General features: G+C 43.7%; 1 protein-coding gene across 3 annotated transcripts in view; it reads left to right on the top strand.

Annotated features, from left to right (window-relative positions):
• pard3ba (par-3 family cell polarity regulator beta a) overlaps window positions 1-25481 on the top strand; it is a 172114-nt gene that overhangs the window by 56696 nt on the left and 89937 nt on the right. For all 3 annotated transcript variants that reach the window (XM_042324130.1, XM_042324129.1, XM_042324128.1), the window contains exons 4-8: window positions 2095-2198; window positions 12259-12353; window positions 19787-19873; window positions 20004-20129; window positions 21104-21600. In XM_042324130.1, coding sequence (XP_042180064.1) covers window positions 2095-2198; window positions 12259-12353; window positions 19787-19873; window positions 20004-20129; window positions 21104-21600 — 909 coding nt within the window. The remainder of the gene's footprint in view (window positions 1-2094; window positions 2199-12258; window positions 12354-19786; window positions 19874-20003; window positions 20130-21103; window positions 21601-25481) is intronic.

The following is a 25481-nucleotide window of genomic DNA, read 5'->3' as shown; positions in this document are numbered from 1 at the left end:
GCAACAAATGAAAATATAAATCAAAAGTATGACTCCTAGAGATCTGATTCCCCCTTCTGTCTGAACTTGGAACATTCTTGTTCGCGAGCTTGGGCCTCTGAACCTTAACCTGGATGTTCTGTTCTGTGTTGTGTACTATTCTAAGGCACTGCAACTCTGTGCTAGAGGCGTCACTACAGACCCTGGTTCGATTCCAGGCTGTATCGCAACCGGCTGTGATTGGGAGTCCCATAGGGGGTGCGCACAATTGGCCCAGTGATGTCCGGGTTAGCGTTTGGCCGGGGTAGGCTGTTATTGTAATAAGAATTTGTTCTTAACTGACTTACCTGGTTAAATTAAATAATAATAAAAAATATCCAGCTGTGTGTATCTGTGCTCTTACTTACGTGTGTGTGTGTGTGTGTGTGTGTGAACGTAAAGTGTTAATTCATATGTGTTTTAGTTTGTGTTTAAATCATATTGAGATGTCATGCAGGTAGGTCCACCAGTAAGAGAGACTGGGCCAATATTGGTTGTACAAACCCATCCATTAAGGTTTTACTAGGATACTGCTTCTATATACAGAACCCTTTTTAAATCTACCCTAAGTGTACAAATGGAAATCTGGGTTTGGGGTGTACCTAGAGTTGTTGCCTGGTCTCAGTGTCTAGATGTCATGAGACACTTTGAGACAATCTGAAGTATTTAAAAAATATATATAATGTTTAGTTAATTTAAGCATCAGTCATGGAACCTAGAGTAATTGAGAGAGAGAAAGACACACACACACACACACACACACACACACACACACACACACACACACACGTGTACAGAGTAACAGACAAAGGCTGTGACAGTGAGACAAATGGGACACAGATCCAAGTGACATAGAGAGGATTAAACACAGAGCTTTACCACATACAGACAATACATCATCCCATAACAGCAGCAGTGTTGGGTTAAACATTGGGGACACTATTCTAAGGTGTCTGTTTCTATGTACATCCTTGGAAAAATGGGCTTCCAGATGGTAGACCTATTATAGGAGCATGGCACTGTAGGGGTTTGGAAAGTGGTCGTTGAGGTGGATGTATTTCTGGATTCCTTTACTTCTGTGTGTGTGTGTGTGTGTGTGTGTGTGTTTACTCGAGTAGAGAGCACCTCCTGGTAGGTCTGGTCTGAGGTTGTCTGCCCTCTGTCAGACAGCCAGTATGGTTGAGAGTGACTTGCTTTCCTGACGTGGTCAGCAGCCCGGGTGGGTCAACGTGGTCAGCAGCCCGGGTGGTCCGACATCCTCTGTAGAGAACAGCCACTACCACCGGGACGGAGCTTCCATCATGGCCCAAACGTAGCAAGGTCTAAGGAGCCAAGTGGGACTGGCCGATACAGTGCCGTAACACTTCTCCCATTTAACTGTTTTCGAACCAACCCTCTTTAGGTTACAGTTGTATAAAAAGCTCAGCTGCCCCTACAAGCTCTTAGATGTGATTTCACATGATGGCACCCTATTCCCTATGTAGGGCACTACTTATGACCAGGGCCCACCCTGTGCCCTGTATAGTAGTGTACTATATAGGGAATAGGGTGCCATTTGGGAGTTTACCTGTACAGTCTCGGCCCGGGCCTATTTGAGGTCTGGCTCTGATGTCGCTTTTAAAAATAGAGTCAAAACGTTATTCCTCCCCTGTAGGTCAGTGTACCTCTCTGGTACTCCAAGCCGTTTCATGTGGTGTAATTGTCTTGACTGCGTGAGGGGGAGTGGGCTAGATTGCAAGGCATGGGTGGGATGGACTTTCCATTTAAGGAGGAATGGGGGGGCTCTCCCTCCCTCCTGCCCTCTGTCCCTCCAGTATCCAGTACTTATTTCATCCTCTTGTCAAAAAGCTACTCGGGCACCACGAATGCTCCTCAGTCACCAGGTATCTGGACGATTTGAAATCTTGGGCAGATTTACAGGGGATTTGTGTTGTTGGAGCTTTAATTGGGAAAACAGTGCTTAACTTAATACCAGGCGTTGATCGGTTTACACAAACACAATCTGTGCACTACTGCATGAGGCTCACATTTGCATTGATGGGAAACATTCACCTCCTCTCTGTCTGTCTTTTCCAGACACCCCTCTACTGGTGAGGAGCAGCAGTGACTCTGCCCTGGCTCCGCCACTGGAAATTGTGACGCCTCCCCCAGATGACCTCAATGCCAGACCAGCCGAAACGGTGAGAAAGACTTTGTCTTAAAGTGCAACCTGTGCTCAGCTGAGTAAAATACAGCAAGCCTAGAAAATGTACCACAAAGACAAACAAAACAAAAAAGTCCATGAGTCTGTTTGTGTCCAGAGATGTGGTTGGAGTCTAGTGGCCACAAATTCAAATCTGTACTTCAAAGACAGTTCCACTGATTTGAAAAATAATAAAAATCTTCCCCCGCTAATCAGGGACTGGTTGGGGACTGATTTAGACCTGGGAAACCAGGTGGGTGCAATTAATTATCAGGTACAACCGAAACCAGCAGTAATTTGGACCTCCTGCAGGGCCTAGAATTTAATTTACAAATTCATTTCTACCATTTTGTTTAATATCTAGTAATGCACAAAGAAATCTGACTCCTGCCGTTAATCGCTATCCCACCTCGCACAGCAATACTGCCTGTGAGTGAAGTGCTGAAAGTTGGTTTTCGAAGCAATGCGCACAGGCATAAAAGTTTGTCTAATTTGCTCTAAAGTGAGACTTTGTCCTCACGTTTCTTGGCAATTTACTTTTGTTTTGTTCACATGGTTGTTTTTCAATGTTTTGATTTTGCTTCCACTGCTCGCAAAAAGAGACGTGGTCAGCCTCTACTAGTGAGATTCTCACAGGCACAAGTGATGACTTGAGTGGCCCTCTTACCAAAGCAACCTTAAAGGGTCAGCTGAACATTTTTTCCTCTGTGATATTTTGGTTAAAAGACTCAGGTTACAAGAATATTAAATTAAATTGAGCAATATACCACATTTTGAACTATTAATTCACTTCTTGTTTTAAAAATATTGGTAAGCATTCTCATCCTTTTTTTGTTGTTGTATGTAAATATGCCAAAAACAGTATTTTGTCTGGTAAAAAATCTGAGTGGCTGGTAGATTTCTTTATCTTCCTGCCACAGTGGATTTGAACACTCCTGGTCTAGAGGTTAGTTTATTTATTCTCTCTGTTTGAGACTTGACTATGTTTCCACCACCTGACAACTGATGTCCTGTAACCCAGACAAATCACAATGTTGCCCTGTCCCTGCGTTGGAGGACATGCAGTTGTACTCTTACCCCTATCTTTACCTCACACCTGTCCCCTCTTCAGAAAGCAGCCTCCTACAGTCACTCCTTATAAGAGGCTCTGCCGAGCGTGTATACACTCTCACTCTCACACACACACACACACACACACACACACACACACACACACACACACACACAATTGTTCCCTCAGCCTCCCAAACAGTCCGTGACCGGGGCATGGAAGTATGATCTGTCTGGCTTGAAACGTCTGTGTCTCTCCATTGTCTTTACCCGTCACCCTCTCTTCCCCTGTTTGGGAACGCTCCCTGTATCACCTATTGTATTCACATCCTCTCCTCCTAGTCTGCAGGCTATTGCTACCTGTAACTCCTCCATGCCCCCCCCCCCTTCTCCCTCCCTCCTTTTTGTCTCTCCTTCTCTAGCACACACTCTCCCTCCTCCTTGCGCCCTCTAGCTCATTCTGCCCTCCTTTTCCTCCGAGCAGCCCTGTGGTCTCAGTAATTTCCTCTCTCTGAGGTTGTTTTTAATCCTCAATGCTAGCAGCACCTGCGGCCCTCTGTGAGACCTCACCACCAAGCACCCCCCCCACCCCTCCAACCACAGAGTTATATTTGTCTTGGGTCTCACAGCACACTCATAAAATATGTCTCTGTGTGATCATGGGATGTGGCTTGTGTGATTTTATTTATTTATGCCCATTTTCCTCTGAGACAGTGCTTCCCAATGTTTTCCCCCCCCCCCACATTTTATATTGGTGTAAATGAAGGTACATGTGTAACTGGCCTCTGTCCTGTAAAACCTATACCTTGCGTACCAATAGTAGTAACAGCATTGGACTGGTGGAGGCATGGGCTTTCTTATACCGGTCATTTCCTTATACCGGTCATTTTCAAATCAGTGAAGGGATGTGAACAAGAGAACACTTTGGGATGAAGAAGAGATAATTGGGACACAATCATGGATAGAGAGAGTTAGAGAGAGAGAGAGAGAAAGGGATGCCGCCCCCTCAAAATCAAATCACATTTTATTTGTCTGCCCTTCTCCTGGCTCCTGCATGATGGGATGGGGTTTTTGCATAATATTTGAGTCACTCTCTCTTTCTGATGGATGGGAGAGAGTGACTACCCCCCCCAAATACAGACCCAGAGGCAGGAGTTTGAAAGGGTTCAGCGTTTCAAGAACTCTCTCCTTTTGAAAATAGGGAACCGTGAAGGAAGCCCTCCACTGCCTTTTCTCTTCAGCGGTGGTTTTGGAGAGACAGGTTGAGTGGGGCCAGAGTGTTTTGGCTCATGTGTGCAGGGTTGGGTAGGTTACTTTCTAAATGTAATCAGTTACAGTTACTAGTTACCCATCCAAAATTGTAATCGGTACTGTAACTTTTGGATGACCCAATCTCAGTAACGGGATATTACTATTTTCAGTTACTTGTAGATGACTTCTCCCCATAAGAGGCATTAGAAGAAGACAAAATTGAATATTACCAATTAAACCAGATCTATTGCAAGGTAAATCAATGTTTAGAGTTAGATAGCTGGCCATAAATTGATGTTGCATTTTACGTTATGGGTTGGTTATGTTGGCTTCTTCTAACCCATTGCTTTTAACTATAGATAATAATATGATTGAACTATATCGTTACATTAAAAACCAAAGTCTATCAGAATTCCAGTCATTGCAATTAATTTTATACCCCTTGATCTTCAATAACCCCAAAAGGACTTACAGTGCCTTGAGAAAGTATTCACACCCCTTGACTTTTCCCACATGCTTTGTTATAGCCTGAATTTAAAATGGATTAAATTGACATTTTGTGTCACTGGTCTACACACAATATCTCATCATGTAAACGTGGAATTATGTTTTAGACGTGGAAATGTTTACTAACTAATAAAAAATAAGTATCCAACCCCTTTTGTTATGACAAGCCTAAATAAATGCAGAAGTAAAGATTTGCTTAACAAGTCACGTAGTGAGTTGAATGGACTCACTGTGTGCAATAATAGTGTTTTAACATGATTTTAGATTTGTCTACCCCATCTCTGTACCCCACACATTCAAACACAGATTCAACCACAAAGACCAGGGAGGTTTTCCAATGCCTCACAAAGAAGGGCACCTACCTATTGGTAGATGGGTAAAAAAAAAGTAGACATTCAATATCCCTTTGAGCATCGTGAAGTTATTAATTACACTTTGGATGGTGTATCAATACACCAAAAGATACAGGTGACCTTCCTAACTCAGTTGACAGAGAGGAAGGAAACCACTCAGGGATTTCACCATTATGCATGCCAATGGTGACTTTTTAAGAGTTTAATGGCTGTGATAGGTTAGTATTGTGGAGTAAATCCTAAATGAGTGAAAAGATGGAAGCCTGTACAAAATACAAATATTTCAAAACATGTATCCTGTTTGCAACATGGCACTAAAATAAATGAATAAATGAATGACTGCATCATGGTATGGGTATGCTTGTCGTCAGCAAGGACTAGGGAGTTTCTTTTACAAAAAAAATCTAGGGAATAGAGCTAAGCACAGGCACAATCGTAGAGGAAAAACTGGTTCAGTCTACTTTCCAACAGAGACTGGGAGACAAAATCACCTTTCAGCAGGACAACCTGAAACACAATGCCAAATGTACCCTTAAGTTGCTTACCAATAATACATTAAATGTTCCTAAGTGGCCAAGTTACAGTTTTGACTTAAATTGGCATGAAATTCTATGGCAAGGCCTCAATGGTTGTCTAGCAATGATCAACAACCAACTTGATAGTTTAGAAGGGAGGAACTCCCTCTGACATGTATTCCATCAGCTGGGATCCGCACCATGCAGCTGTTGCAATGGCACATTTTTCACTGGCTGTCCACTGGTCGCAAAAACATCGATTGATAGGCAGCTTAAACTTTTAAATTCAACCACGATTGGGTTAAAGTACACAAACATTTGAACAGCCATCCACAGCAATCAAGATCTGTAAAGCACAAATAGCTAATAGAGGGCAGCAGTGTGATTCACACCAATGTGGTACAGTATGTAGATATCAATAAAAGTGATATCCGTATCGCCCATAGGCTACACCACTGCTGTCGTCCTTACCAGTTGGAATAGCTTGTATCTGGTGGCAACCCTACCTCCCTTACTGTCATGCTCCTAAACCAGATTGAGGCTGCAGTCCAAATGGCACCATATTTCCTAAGGTGCACATCTTCTGGCCAGAGCCCTATGGGGCACCTTGTCAAAAGTAGTGCGCTATGTAGGGAATAGGGTGCCATTTGGGATGGACTCTTTTTTTCCCCAAGGATCGATGCACTACCATCTCATCCATACTCATCTACTGCATCCTTGGCTTCCCTCCTTTTGATCCAGCTCTCTCTCTCTCTCCTTCTCTCCTTCCTTCCCTCCCACCCGTCTTCTCCTTTACTCTCTTTCCTTGGGAAGATCTCTATTGCATACTCCTCACGTCATCTCTCCTCATCTCCTTCTCAAAACTCATTGGATGTGAAATCCAAAGGTCCCTCCCATCTGACCTTCTCCTCCAATGGGTTTTGAGGAAGCGAGGAGTATGCAATTGAGTTTCTCTCTCTCACTCACTCACTCACTCACTCACTCACTTCCTTCCTTCCTTCCTTCCTTCCCTCCTCTCTTTCTGAAGAGGGGATGGTGAAAGTAAGATTGTGTAATTAAGGTCAGTGCAGCGATAAACATCCCAGTTTATCCCGTAATACAGTAGATGTTTCTGCAACCGTGACGTTCTGGGACGATGCACAGATTGCGGTATCAAAGTGTGCGGAGTGTGCGATATAAAAAAAAAAAAATATATATATATATTTTATGAATTGTTCAGCAGTCTAATGACTTGGGGGTAGAAACTGTTTATGAGCCTTTTGGTCCTAAACAGCTTCTGCCGTGCTGTAGCGGAGAAAACAGTCTATAACTTGGGTGACTGGAGTCTCTGACAATTTTCTGGGCTTTCCTCTGACACCGCCTAGTATATAGGTTCTGGATGGAAGGAAGCTTGGCCCCAGTGATGTACTGGACCGTTCGCACTTCCCTCTGTAGCACCTTACGGTTAGATGGCGAGCAGTTGCCATAACAGGGTGGTGATGCAACCGGTCAGGATGCTCTCCATGGTGCAGCTGTTAGAAACCCACCCCCGAGTTATTACGAAGATCGAAGCACCCATGTTGCAGCCATTTCAGCTGTGAATCATTTGGAATAAGACACTACCAACTTTACTCTTAGGGCAACATATATCCATTGTTTTTGTCAAAATTACTCAATCTTATTCAATTTGAGTGGGAATCATTAATGGACAGCAATATTCAAATCATGTCTCTGATTTTTAAGCAGATTTAAGTCAGGACTGAGACTAAACCACTCAGGAACACTCAGCACCTCTTGGAAGGTCATTCTGGTGTGTCTTTTGCATGTAAAAATGTGTATAATTGTAAATAAAAAAATACACTTTTTATCTGGTCTTTGATCCTTTCGTATTTATTTTGATCTTAACAAATTCCCCAGTCCCTGCCGGTGACAATTATACACATAACATGATGCCACCACCACAATACTTGAAAACACAAAGGGATCATCAACATTGCATTAATTCCATTTTACTGGCCTGTATGACAAAGTCATACAGACAAATAGTGACCCAGACAGACAAATAGTGACAAAGTTTAAAAAAGTTTAAAAAATCCACTCCAAATAATCCATTCTGTTTGCAACAAGGCTGTTATGTAAATCTGCACGACAACAAAGGAAATAAATTAACTTTTTGACCTAAATTAATAACTACAAGGTTGGGTCAAATCCAATACAACACGACAGTGTTATTTTCAAATATTGTGGTGGCAGCATCATGTTATCAGTATGCTTGTCATCGGCAGGGACTAGGCGTTTGTCAGGATCAATCTAAATCTAAAAGGAGCAAAGCTTAGGTAAAAACATTGAGGAAACCCCAACCCTGGGTTAGTTTTATTTTTCAGTGAGACAATTACACAGATTTATTACATTTTTTACCTTTTATTTAACTAGGCAAGTTGGTTAAGAACAAATTATTTTTCACAATGATGACCTACCCGGACGAGGCTGGTCCAATTGTGCTCCGCCCTATGGGACTCCCAATCACAGCCGGATGTGATGCAGCCTGGATTCGAACCAGGTACTGCAGTGTCTTAGACCATTGCGCCACTCAGGAGCCCAGATGTTTATGCCAAAGACACACCAGGTTGTCTTTCCAAGAGGTGTTGAGTGTTCCTTGGTGGTCTAGTCAAGGTTTGAATATTGCAGTCCATCACTGATTCCCAACTAAATGTAATGGAGAAATTTTGTCAAAAGAAATGTACACTGAACAAAAATATAAACACAACATGTTTCATGAACTGAAATTAAAGATCCCAGAAATCTTCCATACGCACAAAAAGCTTATTTCTCTCAAATTTTGTACAGACATTTGTTTTACATCCCTGTTAGTGAGCATTTCTCCTTTGCCTAGATAATCCATCCACCTGACAGGTGTGGCATATCAAGAAGCTGATTAAACAGCATGAACATTACATCTTGCGCTGGCCACGATAAAAGGCCACTCTAAAATGTGCAGTTTTGTCACACAACATAATGGTAAATTTTTTTGAAGTTATCTGTGACAGTCATGTGACCATCATGTGAAATCCTTTGTTTAGGGCCTAATGCATTTATTTCAATTGACTGATTTCCTCATATGAACTGTAACTTGTTGCATGTTGCGTTTTATATTTTGGTTCCGTGTATATATATATATTATATGCTGCTATATGAGTTGTCATTTCAAAAGATTCACAGCTGTAATGGCTGCCGAAGGTGCTTCCACCAAGTGGAAGGCGGGTGGAGACTTGTCCAATTGTGGGGGTGGAGACTTGTCCAATTGTGGGGGTGGAGACTTGTCCAATTGTGGGGGTGGGGACTTGTCCAATTGTGGGGGGTGGGGACTTGTCCAATTGTGGGGGGTGGGGACTTGTCCAATTGTGGGGGGTGGGGACTTGTCCAATTGTGGGGGGGGGACTTGTCCAATTGTGGGGACTTGTCCAATTGTGGGGGGTGGGGACTTATATTATTCTGATATTTCAGTTTTTAGGTTCTCTCTTAATTTGGAACATTTTCTACAACTTTATTTCACTTTGAAAATGTGGAGTAAGTTGTATAGATCTGTATGAAAACGATGTCATTGAATCCCTTTTTAGTTGACATTTTAAGGCAGCAAAATGTGAAAAAAAGTTCCAGTGGTGTAGACTTTCTATAAGCACTGTATTGGGACGTAGGCCATATTTCACCTCCAAACACTAAAGCTGACATGTTTTACCCTGCATGTAAAGAAGGGGAGCGAAGAGCGTGAATGTAGTGAAAGATTTAAATGGCGTCAATTTTGGTTTGGTTTTACTGCTCATACCCTGTAATGTTGAGTGAGAACTGTACAGAGGAGGTCACGTCAGTTTTTGTGTGTGTGTGTGTGTGTGTGTGTGTGTGTGTGTGTCCTGACCCCTTCCCTAGAGGGGTAATGCTTCAGCTGTGAGTAAGGGGCAAGTCTGTGATGGATATGACAGGGGTCAAGGGTCACAGGAAAGTACACCCAGCCCCACACACACCATTTCTCACCACATCTGACGTGTAGCAGATCACAGTAGCGTTCCCAGAGAGAACACACTCACACCTCATTTCTCATGCGCATGACAACAAACACACACACACCTCATTTGTCATGCGCATGACAACAAACACACACACACCTCATTTCTCATGTACGTTGGCATGTATTTGACCACAGAATACTTAATGTCTCCTGAGGAAAAAAAACAGTCACACGAAAATAAAAAAACACAGCAGCATACTATTATATTTTTTACTTTTATTACATTCAAGCCTCAGTGCGTTTTCATTAGAATGTATTCGATACTAATCATGGGAGATAATTAATAACGCAGTTGGATATTTTGGTCAATGGTTCTGAATTTGAGTACCGCAAGCAACAAGAAGTTGCCCACATTCTTCCCGCTAATTGGGCAACTTTTGCTAATGTTTTGTTGTCTGAGTGAGGGCAATGCTGTAATTGAAGAGAACTCGATGTGTTTCGAAAGATGAGACCTTGAGAATTATAATAAATATACCGCTTTGATGTCATACAAGCAAGCCAAACAGTCCAAATGTGCATTTCACATTGCCGTTTCAGGAAACTCATGTGTAAACGTTTATGATCACAATGTTTGATGTACAGTTACAAGATGACATGCCGTCATACCCTGGTTTGCTCTGAACAGAATGAACCGGTGTTAGTCTATTGTTGTGAAAATTCGCTGTGGAACACTCACCTGAATGCACTCAAATAACGATCTGTTTCTCTGAATTGCCTTGTGAAAACCTAACACTGTAAGATGGTAGTTTTTTAAAACTTAGCATGTTGGCAATAGAACACGCTTTCAAATGATGCCCACCTGACCCAGATAGTGATTTTAAAATGGGCTGTTTTTGGATTGTGGAAACGACAAAAGTAATTGTGTTATATGCGAAGATGCTGGATTTCTGTTCCAAACAAAACAACTACAAGTGTACTTGCTCTAGTTCCTCAACGGCACAGCGAGGAGAGCTAAAAATAAATAAATAATATGTATTGCTGACTGTTCTTTGAGTCATAAAACTGCATTGAAATAACTTAGGAACTGTGTACACTTTGGAGGTGTGTGTGTGTGTGGCCACTTGGAGACACCAGTTAGTCTTCTCTCTCAAACCCTTCAGAATGTGTTGTCTTATGTTGCACCTACCCCAAATCTTACAACAATATTCTTATGATGTTACTGAATGTATCCAGAGTATTTTCACATTTTGTACACAATGTAAAATGCACAAAACCAACAGTGTAATGTTTGGTTTCAGGCTTGTCCGGTGAACTGTTGTGTCCTCGACTTTGGTCTAATAATTTTCCCATATTCTCCAACACGTCTTCTTGCAATTGCTACCATGCTTATGCACATTTGTTCTGTAAGAAACATTTTAATTTACCCCTTTACATATAGACCAATTCCCACGAGTGTAAAGGGTTAAACCCAATCTTAGCCTGTCGTCCTCTCTCTCCCCCTCCTCCTCTCTCACTCGCCCTGTCCCCTTCTTTCTCTGTTTCTCTGTCCATTTCCCCCTGGGCCGTGTGAATATAGCAGAGCTCTTAATGGATGAGATAGAGGAATAGAGGGGCGATGCACAATAACAATGGAGACATGGTAACATGTGGCCCATTGTGGATAACCGCTTAGCGGCCTAATAACTGGGTCACCATTTGTCTATCTGTGCACGGAGCATCATGTGCGTCGTTGTGGTGTGGAGATGTGTGTGTGTGTGTGTGTGTGTGTGTGTGTGTTTAAGGGGAGGAGAAGCGGAGGTTGGACCGAGGGTCCTAGCTGGCCAAGGGCGTAGGGATCGGGGGAGGGGTGAGGTAAGTGGGAGGCCCCCCTGTATGTGTCATTACGAGCGGGTTGAGACAATGGAGTAGGGGGGTGACACAATGAAAGTGACAAGGCAGAAGGACGTAATTGGGACCCTCCTTTTGTATTGGCCTTTTTTCCCCATTCAATTTTTTTTTCTTCCGTCAACAGTCTGATGGCCCTGTTTTTTATTTATTCTTTTCCTCTTTCCTTTACATTTCACCCCGAGGCTGTTGTTGTGGCGCTAGCATGCGTGACTTAAAAATAGCCTCTCTCTCCTGAGAGATACGGTAGGAGAGCAAATCCGAAAGAAGAACCGATAGTTGACGGAGGAGAGAGGGACACTCACGGAGGAGGTTGGAACCCAGGTCCTTCTGGCCGTTGTCTTGTCTTAAAGGTCCTTGACTAGGTGGTTGATATCAACTGAACATCTTGTTTGATTCATTACTTGATTGTTCTCCCTGTTAGTGGACTAATGGAGAGCGAGTGACTGAGATACCAACAGTAGACTTGGCTAACTGTGTGTGTGTGTGTGTGTCTGCATTTGTGTGTATACACAGGATGCCAGCCATGCACTGACCAACAGAAGAGAACCCAAAGACCGATTGAGGCTTGACATCCCCACTACAGCCAAGATGAGCCGGGTCACACTCAGGTAGGTGTGTGTGTGTGTGTGTGTGTGTGTGTGTGTGTGTACACACACACCTACATATTCACATGTGTGCGTGGGTTGATATGTTTACAGGGTTTGTTTGTTTCATAAGCATGTTTATGTGTTTGCATATCTGCAACTACTTGTGTCTCTTATGTGTGTGCATCTCGCTCTCTCTGGGCTTGACTGGGCTGGACTGACGATATTGAGAGAGATTACAAATGCCTCCATTCTTTGTTCTCCTGCCGTGACTAGATTAAACTGCTTTGTGTGTGCACGTGTGTGTGAGAGTGCCAGTGCGAGAGTTTTTAGTCCACCATACCTTTGACTCCTGCCCAGTAGCCAACCAGAGACGGGGTGGGGTGGTGTGTGTGGTGTGTGTGTGTGTGTGTGTCTCTCTCCATGGCAACCTCTGCTGTCTGTCAGTGCCGCCCATGGCTAGTGCCCCAAGGGACCATAATATCCCAGTCTATCAGTGGTAATGTGACACCCTGTGGTGTGTGACTGACTGTGTGTGTGTGTGTGTGTCTTCACTCCCTGTAGTTGTCACAGTCCCAGGAGCCAGGATGCACAACCTAAACTGATATACAACAAACCGTGACCAATATATTGACCGTGTGCTCCAGTATTTTCCTTATAATTTAAGAATGCATTTGATGCGTACAGAGTTTAAAGAGCTTTACTTTGTAAATGGAGAGAACTCACCTAGCTTACTAGCAGTGAAAACGCATTCTACACCAGCAATTGGCTTCGTTTAACACCAATGATTTGCCGTTGACATGGTGACAAAAGAAAAAGAAAGCAAGTTTGTTAGTAAGGAGATTCATCAGACCAAAGTTGATCTATGACTACTCAGTAAAGAGTGGGTGTTCCATCTCTTTCTCCTCTCGCCCCCCCCCTCTCTCTCCCGCTTTGCCTCCCTCCACCACCTCAGAGGAATGGATGTGTTTGTTTGTGTATGCACGGATGCTAAAAAGGGAGAGGAACGTAAGCATGCATGTATTATAGCCTGGCGCTAACAAGCTCTGGCTTCCTCTGATGAGCTTGTTTGTGCCAGCGTTTGATTTTATGAATGTAAATGTGTTGCAGAGAAGGTGTGTGTGTGTGTGTGTGTGTGTGTGTTCCTGACCCAGGGATGCAGGTGTACTCTATCTATGAACTTCCCCAAAAACAAAAAGGACAGAGGAGAAAGGCAGGAAGAGGGGGAAGTAGAATAAATGACAGTGATGAGTTTGAGTCCCTCGTTCACCAGTTTCTCTCCAAAGCAATGAGCTGGGGCTTTCAACCAGAGGTGAACAAGGACAGCACAGCCCGATACTGCGAGAGCACGGCCTTTGATGGAGATAGAGGTCCCGTGGATGAGATCAGAGGAAACCGCAGTTTGTATGTGTGTGCGTTTTCACATGTTCGTGTGTGTGATCGCGCAGTGTGTGGGAGTTTGCACAAGTGTTTGTGTGTGTGCGCATGCGTGTATGTAGAGCTCAGGGACAAGACTAATGTATGAGGATCATTATGGTAGTCATTAGTGTGTGCAGTATAATGACTAGTGAAGGGTTGTTGTTCTGAGAAAGGACAGAACAGAAGACAGTCACTGTGGGAAGTCCGGGGATATGTTAGAATTGACTACCTGTTGTATCTGGGTGGAATGGGTCAGGTTTATTACCTGCATGGCTGGCATCATTTGAGGAGAGGACTCCTCTGTCTCTGTCACACTGTCCTTTTTAACCTCCGCAAGGGTCACGCACACACAACCAAACTGCATACATACAGTACTGGATTGTACTGTGCACAACCTCTATCAAATGACATTCACGCCAATTATATCCACTATACATTCAGGCGAACACACATTCACACAGCCTTACCTAAATTGTATGCATGCAAACATGCATCCATACTAGTGCATGTACAGTACCTTAAAATTATTATTATTCACCTACCTACCTTTTAATTTAGTTGTCTAAATGCACAGTTGCTGACAAATCACGCGCGCACACATGCATGCTTTCTCTCTCTCTCCTTTGCTCTCTGTCACTAATGCGCGCACACAAACACACACACCCTTCTTTCCTCCGTTGTTCCTCCTTGGCAGACCTACCTTCAAGCTCATTTGTTTGTCTATTAATGTAGCCCTCAGGAAACAGCAAATGGATCTGAAGTGGATGCTGGGGAGAGGGCGAGTGTGTGCATCTGTGTTTCTCTAGTGTGTGGGTGCCACTGTGTGTGTGTGCCACTGTGTGTGTGTGCCACTGTGTGTGTGTGCCACTGTGTGTGTGTGTGTGCCACTGTGTGTGTGTGCCACTGTGTGTGTGTGCCACTGTGTGTGTGTGTGTGCCACTGTGTGTGTGTGTGTGCCACTGTGTGTGTGTGTGTGCCACTGTGTGTGTGTGTGTGCACTGTGTGTGTGTGCCACTGTGTGTGTGTGCCACTGTGTGTGTGTGTGTGTGTGCCACTGTGTGTGCCACTGTGTGTGTGTGTGTGCCACTGTGTGTGCCACTGTGTGTGTGTGTGTGCCACTGTGTGTGTGTGCCACTGTGTGTGTGTGTGTGCCACTGTGTGTGTGTGTGTGCCACTGTGTGTGTGTGTGTGCCACTGTGTGTGTGTGTGTGTGTGTGCCACTGTGTGTGTGTGTGTGTGTGTGTGCCACTGTGTGTGTGTGTGTGTGTGTGTGTGTGTGTGTGTGTGTGTGTGTGTGTGTGTGTGTGTGCCACTGTGTGTGTGTGCCACTGTGTGTGTGTGCCACTGTGTGTGTGTGCCACTGTGTGTGTGTGCCACTCTGTGTGTGTGTGTGTGTGTGTGTGTGTGTGCACTGTGTGTGTGTGCCACTCTGTGTGTGTGTGTGTGCCACTCTGTGTGTGTGTGTGTGCCACTCTGTGTGTGTGTGTGTGCCACTGTGTGTGTGTGTGTGTGCCACTGTGTGTGTGTGTGTGCGCCTGTGTGTGTGTGTGTGTATGTGTGTGTGTGCCACTGTGTGTGTGTGTGCCACTGTGTGTGTGTGCCACTGTGTGTGTGTGTGCCACTCTGTGTGTGTGCCACTGTGTGTGTGTGTGTGTGCCACTGTGTGTGCCATGTTCTTTCTGCTCTCCACTAACACATGGTCCTATGTTGTTGACCAAGGCTTATACGATAGACAGTTGATTACCTTGCTCATTCAGGTTGATTTGCTTACGTCTAATTTCCCTCGTCCTCCCTTTCATCCTTTTATTCCTCTTTTGCTGACTTGCCTAATGCTCTTCCCTGCCTCCCTCCCTCTTACTTTTTCTTTGATGCATAACCACTGTAATCAGGCTGCTGTTCTCCTCCTCTCTCTCCCCCTTTCTCCCCCTTCCTTCCCTCCCTCTCTCCTGTCTGTGTGTATGAGTGACAGTCAGTTCTCCTGTGTTCGTAGCAGCCCCCCCGAGCCACACAACTAATTACACTGCCCTAATGAGCACAGTGCAGGACAGGCAGCCAGCCAGCAGGTCATCCCTGGTGTGTGTGTGCGAGGGAGAGGGAGAGTGTTTGCGTTTGCATGATTTGATTTGATTTATTTGTATTATAGTGGCATCCATCTTCAGGATGCCCAGCCCACATGGGCCTATAAGACAATGAGTATGTTTCCATCACACTAATCATTTGATATTAAACTGATTATGGCAGTAGGCTGAGTATGGTAAGTCATTTAAACACTTTACTCTGCTACACTTGAAAGGTAAAAAAATAAATCAAAGAAAGCATACACTGATTAAAATACCTTGTTGTCTGAGCTAGCTTTCAAATTATTAGGACATGTCAACAGCTTAATCAGCGTTCCAGCTGTGTATTTGACCTGCGCCTGTGCCGGAAACGGTAGCGCAAGCCTCGCTCTTATGTGCGAATGACGAGAGTAAAAATATGTCGGAAGTTTACATACACTTAGGTTGGAGTCATTAAAACTTGTTTTTCAACCACTCCACAATTTCTTGTTTACAAACTATAGTTTTGGAAAGTCGGTTAAGACATCTACTTTGTGCATGACACAAGTCATTTTTCCAACAATTGTTTACAGACAAATTATTTCACGTATAATTCACTATCACAATTCCAGTGGGTCAGAAGTTTACATGCACTAAATTGACTGTGTCTTTAAACAGCTTGGAAAATTCCAGAAAATTTTGTCATGGCTTTAGAAGCTTCTGATAGGCTAATTTACATAATTTGAGTCAATTGGAGGTGTACATCTGGATGTATTTCAAGGCCTACCTTTAAACTCAGTGCCTCTGCTTGACATCATGGGAAAATCAAAAGAAATCAGCCAAGACTCCAGAAAAATAAATTGTAGACCTCCACAAGTTTGGTTCATCCTTGGGAGCAATTTCCAAATGCCTGAAGGTACCACGATCATCTGTTCAAACAATAGTACGCAAGTATAAACACCATGGGACCACGCAGCCGTTATACAACTCAGCAAGGAAGAAGCCACTGCTCCAAAACCGCCATAAAAAAGCCAGACACTACGGTTTGCAACTGCACATGGGGACAAAGGCCGTACTTTTTGGAGAAATGTCCTCTGGTCTGATGGAAACAAAAATAGAACTGTTTGGCCATAATGACCATCGTTATGTTTGGAGGAAAAAAGGGGAGGCTTGCAAGCCAAAGCACACCATCCCAACCGTGAAGCACGGGGGTGGCAGCATCATGTCGTGGGGGTGCTTTGCTGCAGGAGGGACTGGTGCGCTTCATAAAATAGATGGCATCATGAGAAAGTCAAATTATGTGGATATATTGAAGCAACATCTCAAGACATCAGTCAGGAAGTTCAAGCTTGGTCTTACATGGGTCTCCAAATGGACAATTACCCTAAGCATACTTCCAAAGTTGCAAAATAGCTTAAGGACAACAAAGTCAAGGTATTGGAGTGGCCATCACAAAGGCCTGACCTCAATCCCATAGAAAATGTGTGGGCAGAACTGAAAAAGTGTGTGTGAGCAAGGAGGCCTACAAACCGGACTCCGTTACACCAGCTCTGTCAGGAGGAATGGGCCAAAAGTCCCCAAACTTATTGTGGGAAGCTTGTGGAAGGCTACCCGAAACGTTTGACCCATGTTTAACAATTTAAAGGCAATGCTACCAAATACCAATTGAGTGTATGTAAACTTCTGAACCACTGGGAATGTGATGCAAGAAATATAAGCTGAAATAAAATTCTCTCTACTATTATTCTGACATTTCACATTCTTAAAATAAAGTGTTGATCCAAACTGACCTAAGACAGGGACCTTTTACTAGGATTAAATGTCAGGAATTGTGAAAAACTGAGTTTAAATGTATTTGGCTAAGGTGGATGTAATCTTCCGACTATGTCTGAACTCCGAATAGACTTCGCAAAAATAACATTGTCGCTGTGGTCAAATTTAGATTTTGGTTGTTGATATTCTGCATTTATTTAAGTCCCATCCGTAGCCTGATTTCAGATGTCCATGTAAACAGGAGTATTAGGGGAATCATTATTCTTACAAAGCATGTAAACGTTTTAAACTATGTAAGTATTTGGACAAGTTCACCTATGTGTATTAAAGTAGTCATACGTTTGGTATTTGAAATTGTCATTTTGGAGTCACTTATGTTGTCAATAAGAATAGAATGATTTTAACACTTCTACATTAATGTGGATGCTACCATGATTACAGATGATCATGAATTAATTGTGAATAATGAGTGAGAAAGTTGCAGAGGAACCAAGGTCATACCTGCAAAAAAAGGTTAACCTCCCCTGGTAATGGTGAGAGGTTAACATCTATTGGGGGCATCTTTGTTCTCATCATTATTCACGATTCGTGCACATTTAAGTGTGTACGTGTGTAAATTTGTGGCCAGCCAGATCTAGTCATTAGCTCCATTCCCCTGCTCAGTGGTGTGTTGGTAAATCTATGCAGGTTCTCTGTGGGAATCCTTCCCCACTTGTCTACTAGGGTGTAATGGCAGCCTGGTGTGTGTGTGTGTGTAACCGATAAAGAGGGTGTGTGTATACAGTCTTGGAATGCTTCCCAAATGATACCACATTCCCTCTATAGTACACTACTTTTGAACAAAGTCATTGGGCTCTGGTCAAAAGTAGTGCACTATATAGGGTGCCATTTGGGACACACATTGGGTCTAAGGACAGCCTGCCCTGTGGCCTGAAGCCAATCATGATCGAAAGGCAAGCAGCTAAACCTAGCATCACACACCTCTCCGCTCCACCACGCTCCAGCGCCGTACTTACACAACCTGACAGGGCAGGTTTCACACGCTTGCATAAGCGCAGCTGGACCATGTAAATGGCAGTTAATTCACCTTGACCTTGTCCACTCAACAACTGTCTGTCTCCGAGAGCTAGTGAAGGGGGAGAGAGAGTGACTGTATGTTTTTGTCTTTGTGTCCCAAGGGTTAAAGTTCTCAGTCACTGCGACGGATATCCATCACATGGTTTCTGGAGAGGTCGTTTTTGCGATCTGTGTAGATAAATAAACATCTCTGGGGGAGGGGGGCTGGTTTGGAGATGACAGCTTAATACAGAGAAGCATGTCTGTTCTACAAAATAAATGCCGTAATAAATGTATTCTCAAACATGTCATTTTTTCTGTTACGCTTTGTGTACTGAACTGACATGCATGATTGTTGCTGACACTGATGTCCAGACGAAGGGAATGAAACAGTCGATAATGTTCCGCCACCACCACCGCGGCGCTCAACTAGAACTGTGGTGCGTGGCTCACTGCAACTGCTGGGAAAGTCATGAAGACTCAACTTGATCACTCGGGATTTAACTTTCCAGTGCTGCTATTGTTTTGCCATGTAATGTTATGAAAACAAAACCAGACAACCTACTAGTAGAAGAGTTGACCTATTTACCTAGTTGACTTGTTGTTGTTGTGTGTCCTATGAGAGAGAAATAGTCTTCCCAAGGCATGTTGAAGTTGTAAGTGGGAGGAGACATGTATTCTGACAAGCAATCATTATAACAATCAGGATGTTGTGTCCAATGGGGTAAATGCAGATGGACCAACCCCATGTGTCGGCCTATATTTACTGCCACGATGCTGCATCATTTGGGGTACAGGTGATAATGCTTATGGCTAATGGCACAAATTTTAACATAATTTGTACGTTATTTTTTTACCAATATGTTATTGGGCTAATTTCTGAAGGTGGAAATTATATTTTTTTAATGTGTCAGTATAATTAAATGTTTATTAATTTGTTAGTAGTATGTCCTTTTAAAAACTTACCGGACCCCCTAAATAATGGGATTGGAATTGGTCTAACGTGCAGGTAAATACACGTACAAAAGCATGATGGTCTTTACTTACTGAACGTACTCTAGATAAGTGATGTGGGTGTGTATGTATTACTGTGTGTGTGCCTATTTGTGTGTTTCTGTGTTCCTGTTAACATTTTTGTGTGTGATTGAGAGAGTTTGTGTTTTGTCTCTGCAGCCCCCTGACCGAGACGGTGGAACTCTCTGGAGAACAGGGGCCGCTGGGGATCCACGTCGTCCCTTACTGCTCCTCACTGAGTGGACGGTGAGGAACACACACATTTACTTTCAGTCACTCACTGTAACTCACTCACTTTCTAGCACATTCTCTCCCCATCCATTGAAGACTGCTTGTGTGTGTGTGTGTTCAAACTGTATTTATGATCCATTCTCAGGACCCTGGGCCTGCACATTAAAGGTATCGAAGTGAACAGTCGCTCCAAGAGAGAGGGCATATTCCGGGAGGATGAGTGCATCGTTCAGATTAACGGCACCGAGCTAATGGACAAGACATTTGCCCAGTACGTACCTCGGCTCTACGCTATCGCAGGATGAGTCTCAAATGTCTCCGTATTCCCTCTATAGTGCACTCCTTTTGACCAGGCCCATAAATCCCTGGTCAAAAGTAGTGCACTATGTAGGGAATAGGTTGCCATTTGAGACTCATCCTTGTATCATTTTGGATGCAAGCCTGCTCTACACTATCCCACATCTACCATTGTGAGGCCGGTCTGTCACTCAGTTTCCCTTTTCTTAGGAGCCCTTAATCCCTGCTCTTACAAATCCTCCGTATTTCTGGATTTATCTCACACCACATCTCCACAGCAACAAAAGAGTGTGAGAGAGAAAACGAAAGCGAGAAACACTCATTCTCTCGCTTCACTGTTGTCGGGAATAGGTTAATTTAGTACTATCGCAACATTGGTTAGACTTCAAAAGGAGTGGGACAGTAGCTGTGAGGGCTAGTGAGTGAGAAAGATAAGGGAGAGACGAACAGTAAAAAGAGAGATAATTGGGGGTGTATCAAGGAGGATTGTCTAATGCCCTAACTGAATGAAAGGCCCAGTAAAAGAGGTGGACCTTGTTAGGTCTGATAATTTAGCCCAGAAGAGGCTTGACAATAGGTCTGACACTGCTAGCCTGGTCCTGGATAACCAGTTGCTACTAGTGACTACTACTATAGATTACTTGTCTAAAGACTACTTGTCTCTGGCTAATTGACTCTTGATGGTCTAGTCTGTGACTGTTAGTCAATGCGGGTGTTGAACATAGTAAGCTTGAGTTTGTACTGGTGTTGATACCTCTGTGATGTTGAAGCTCTGTGCTTGGTGTACTAGTAACTACTACTAGAGTGACCGTGTGATCTTCCAACACATTTCCATAAATACATAGGGGGAAAACTGTACAATCAAGTCTGATATCACAGTATTCTCAACCTTCAGTCATGTCCTCCGAAGACAGACATTCATGATGTCTCTTCCTCCCACACCCACAGGTCACAGGAAGTGTTCCGTCAGGCCATGTGTTCCCCTCTGGTGCGCCTGGAGATCCTGCCGCTGGCCAACAAGCAGCGCTACGAGAAACGCCTCATCGGGCAGCTCTTCACCGACGGTCACGACTCCATCCCCAAAGCCAAGAGCCCCCTCATGGTCCACCAACAAATGGACGCTAAACCAGAAGGGAAACCAGAACAGATCAATCCCAAACTGGAGCCGAGACGTCCAGACCTCCATGTCCTCCGCTCCAAGAACCCCGATCTGCCAGCCTCTCTCACCCCGCTAGGGGAGTACCAGACTGGGCACGTCCCAGAGGAGATGCCCCTCAGTGTGTCCCCAGCCCCGGTGGTCAGGGATCGGGATGGGGCCTCCCCTGCGGCGGTGGGGGGCAGCGAGAGCCCTCTGCCCCGGGGAAAGAGTCCCACGGGGCTCCCTAACCTAGCCAACCTGACCAACCAGAAGGGAGGTCGGAAGCTGAAGATTGACCTGAAGAAAGGTATGGGGATGCACTATGGAAAAGGGGGACACTACAGCTGTGTTCATATACCCATACTACCATACTACATACTTAATGAGTATATACCATTAGTTAATTTTTTAGTATACAGGAAATGAACAATATCGTATCAGTTGAGCGTAATAGAGCTTCACCTGTCAACCGGTAGTTGATGCTGTTGCTATGCAACCTCGTGCTAGCTTGTTAGCTTAACAAATTACTAGCTAAACATTTTATGTTTCCGGGTGTGTTCGTAAATTCGATTTGGAGTGCCAGAGTGCGCTCTGGGTGTTCCTAAATCCAGAGCGTTGTCAGATTGTCCGTTCATAAATTCAGAGCGTTTCGCTCTCGGAGAGTTCAGAGCGCACACTGGACGCTCTGGTCGAGGAGTATGGTTGATCAGAGCGTTCAATGGCAGTCAAGCACCCACGCTAACTGACTAACGTTGGCTAGCTACTTCTTTACACGAATGAGAGAACGCCTCACTGACCATTTTACTCTTCCTAGCAGAGCTGGTTAGGCTGTTTTCATTATCCAGAGCTTTGGTGATTGTAACTGCTGCTGGCAACAATTTAATTACACTTTTTTTTTGCTGACGTTTACTGACACCGGCCATATTCAACGGGTTTTGAGCTTTCATAAAATTCATCAGTTATTCTGCGCAATAGTGTTCTGAAATCGGAATAGATAGCCATTGAATCGCATGACTATACCACTTAGCAAAGAAGGTTGTGAATAATCAAGTCAATATATGTTGGTTAGTTAGTTAGATAGCAGATAGTTAATATGCTGCCTGGCAAGTTCGATGTATCAGTAGCCAACTAACATTAAGTAACTAGCTAACATACCGGTACATACTGCTGTAATGCTATGCGGTTTGTAAGGATAGCATAGCTAACAAATTGTCATCCAACATAATGTATAACATAACTTATTTACTTTATTACATTTTCTGAACATTTGTCATAATTAGTTTGTATCCTCTCTCGTCGGACTAGGCAGGTAGCCTAGTGGTTAGAGTTTTGGACCAGTAACCAAAAGGTTGCAGGATCGAATCCCTGAGCTGAAAAGGTAAACATCTGTCGTTCTGCCCCTGACCAAGGCAGTTAACCCACTGTTCCCCAGTAGGCTGTCATTGTTAATAAGAATCTGTTCTTAACTGACTTGCTTAGTTAAATAAAAATACTACTAATAAAAAATAAATATGGGCCCTAAAAGCATGGAAATAGTGTCCACTGCATGTATACTTCATCTGGGAACTTTTGGCATACTAACTATATCCATACTATGACTAACAGCATAGTATATACTCAATTCACGTCACAAATAGTATAGTTAGTGCTGTTGGTATGAGTATTTAAACACAGCTTATGTGTTATAGAGCACACCGAGATCATCCACCACTTTATTGGTTCACAACATTTAGATCAAAGCAGATCTTCAACAGGTTTTTGTTCTTTTGTAAAGATTTAAGGTGTTGTAGTATTGGGTTCAATTTAGTTTTCAATCCAGTCGATTCAGTGAAATTAAATTTAAATCATGAATTGAATCATCGTAGAAAACAACGGACAAATCAGAGTTTTTAATTGAAACTGAATTCTTAGGCTGCGTTTACACAGGCAGCCCAAATCTCTTATTTTGTCATAATATCAGATATTTTGCCAAAAGATCAGAATTGGGCTGCCTGTGTAAACCCAGACTTAGAGATAATGTGGTTGTGCTCTTCCATGGTTAAAGCGGCACTCAGCTGTAGAAACAATAACAATTTGATCCCCGCCCCTGTTTCGGTAAAAAGCTGAGGCACGGGGCTGGAGAAATGTAACCACTCTCAAATTGATAGTTTAGGTAGTTTTAACCATGTTTTGAGGCTATATAGAGGTTTTTTTTACTTTGTTTACGAACATTTGAGTACATTTTTTAAAACCTTTTTATTTAACTAGGCAAGTCAGTTAAGAACAAATTGTGCACCGCCCTGTGGGACTCCCAATCACGGTCAGTTGTGATACAGCCTGGATTCGAACCAGGGTCTGTAGTGACACCTCTAGCACTGAGATGCAGTGCCTTAGACCGCAGTGCAACTCGGGAGCAAACAAGCTTATATTTTGTGATCTGATGAGGTACGACAGTTGAACTAAGCTCATGAGGCATTTTATAAATTATGTTCTTCAAGAATCAATGGGTACATAGCAGTAATTTATAAGTCCAAAAATGGATGTAGCAACTAATGATTACCCCTTTACAGACTTCTCTCCCAGCGTGAGTGACTGCAAGGAGGTTTAGAAGCATTAATGGAAGGTAGGCAGAAGCTTAGCTGCCAGATGAGATTTGATCACTCGCTATCTTTTAGTATGCCTCTTTTGGCTTTTCTCCACCGCTCACCATGGTGGCAGTTTTCACTCATTGCTTGGAGGCACGTACACACACAGGCATGCACGCGCAGACACAAATAGATACACATGTGAGCTTGGACACACACACACACACACTTGGACACACACACACACACACACATGCACTCTTGAAATCACCGTGTCCACAGGGAGAGGAGCCATGGGAGGGAATGATATCTCAGGATACCTCTCTCTCCCTCGCCTCTCCTTCTTTCTATCCCTTCACCTTCCTCCATCAGGCAGTGTGAGGCCTGCTCACACGTGAAATTGAAGCCAGCCCTCCTCTTAATCCACATAAGAAAACAGTTGTCTCTGGCTTTGAGACTGAGGTCGCGTCCCGAATAGCACCCTATTCTATTTGTAGTGCTATACTTTTGACCAGGGCCCATGTGCACTTTAAAGGGAATAGGGTGCCAGCAGAGTGGGCTCCACAGCAGACTGGTGGAAGTTGATCACCAGTTTACTCAGGAGGAACCCACTAAGCCCCACACAGAATGCAGGGTGAGTGGAGAGATGTCGCCCTCCATTTATTGGCACACCAAGTGACCTTATTGCGACGTGATGGGATGATGTGGGGTCATGATGATGGGGACAGGTCTGTCCGTATTGAAGAAAGGCTCTGCTTTTTTGACTCACCAATGCAAGTCCTGCAGCCTGTAGTTTTATCTTATCTTGATTAATGTCCAGTCATATGATCAAGTGCTACAAAGAAAGACCTAAGCTGTGTTCGAATACCCATACATAATGAGTATATACTATATATACTATTGGTTCATTTTAGTATACTGTAAACGAACAGTAACCTTTCAGTTGCGCGTACTTGCTCTTCACCTGTCTAGCGGAAGTTGGTGCTCTTGCTAGCTAGTTAGCATAACAAATTACAAGTTAGACATTTTACGAATTTGGATGTGTTCTTAAATTCAATCTGGATTGCTAGAGTGCACTCGTAAATTCAGAGCGTTTCGCACTCGGAGCGCACACTGGATGCACAGGCCGAGGAGTAGGGTTGTTTGGAGCTTTCTGGCCTTATAACGGCAGTCAAGCACCCATGCTAATGTTGGCTAGCTAGCTAGCTACTTCCAGACACTGACCATTTTACTCTTCCGAACAGAGCTGGTTAGACAGTGTTCATGTTATCCAGAGCGTTGGTGACTGTAACTGTGCTGCTGGAAACGATGTAACTATGTTTTTTTTTGCCTACGTTTACTGACACCAGCCATATTCAACCGGTGTTGAGCGCTCCTAAATTCATTATTCTGCGCTCTGGCACACTCAGACGAGAGTGCTCTGAAATTGGAGTAGATAGCCAGGGCGAATTTACGAATGCACCCGAATGTCCATTGAGAGCGCACAATATATATACCATTTAGCTACGCTAAGAATGACGGGAATAATCAAGTCGATAAACATTGGGTGGGTAGTTAGTTCGCCTATAGTTAATATACTGGCAAGGTTGATGTATAAGCAGTCAACTAACGTTTGGATTTGTAA

Source organism: Oncorhynchus tshawytscha, linkage group LG07 (assembly GCF_018296145.1).
Source record: "Oncorhynchus tshawytscha isolate Ot180627B linkage group LG07, Otsh_v2.0, whole genome shotgun sequence".
Taxonomy (NCBI): domain Eukaryota; kingdom Metazoa; phylum Chordata; class Actinopteri; order Salmoniformes; family Salmonidae; genus Oncorhynchus; species Oncorhynchus tshawytscha.
The sequence above is the reverse complement of the archived record's forward strand: the minus strand, read 5'-3'. Positions and strand labels throughout refer to the sequence as shown.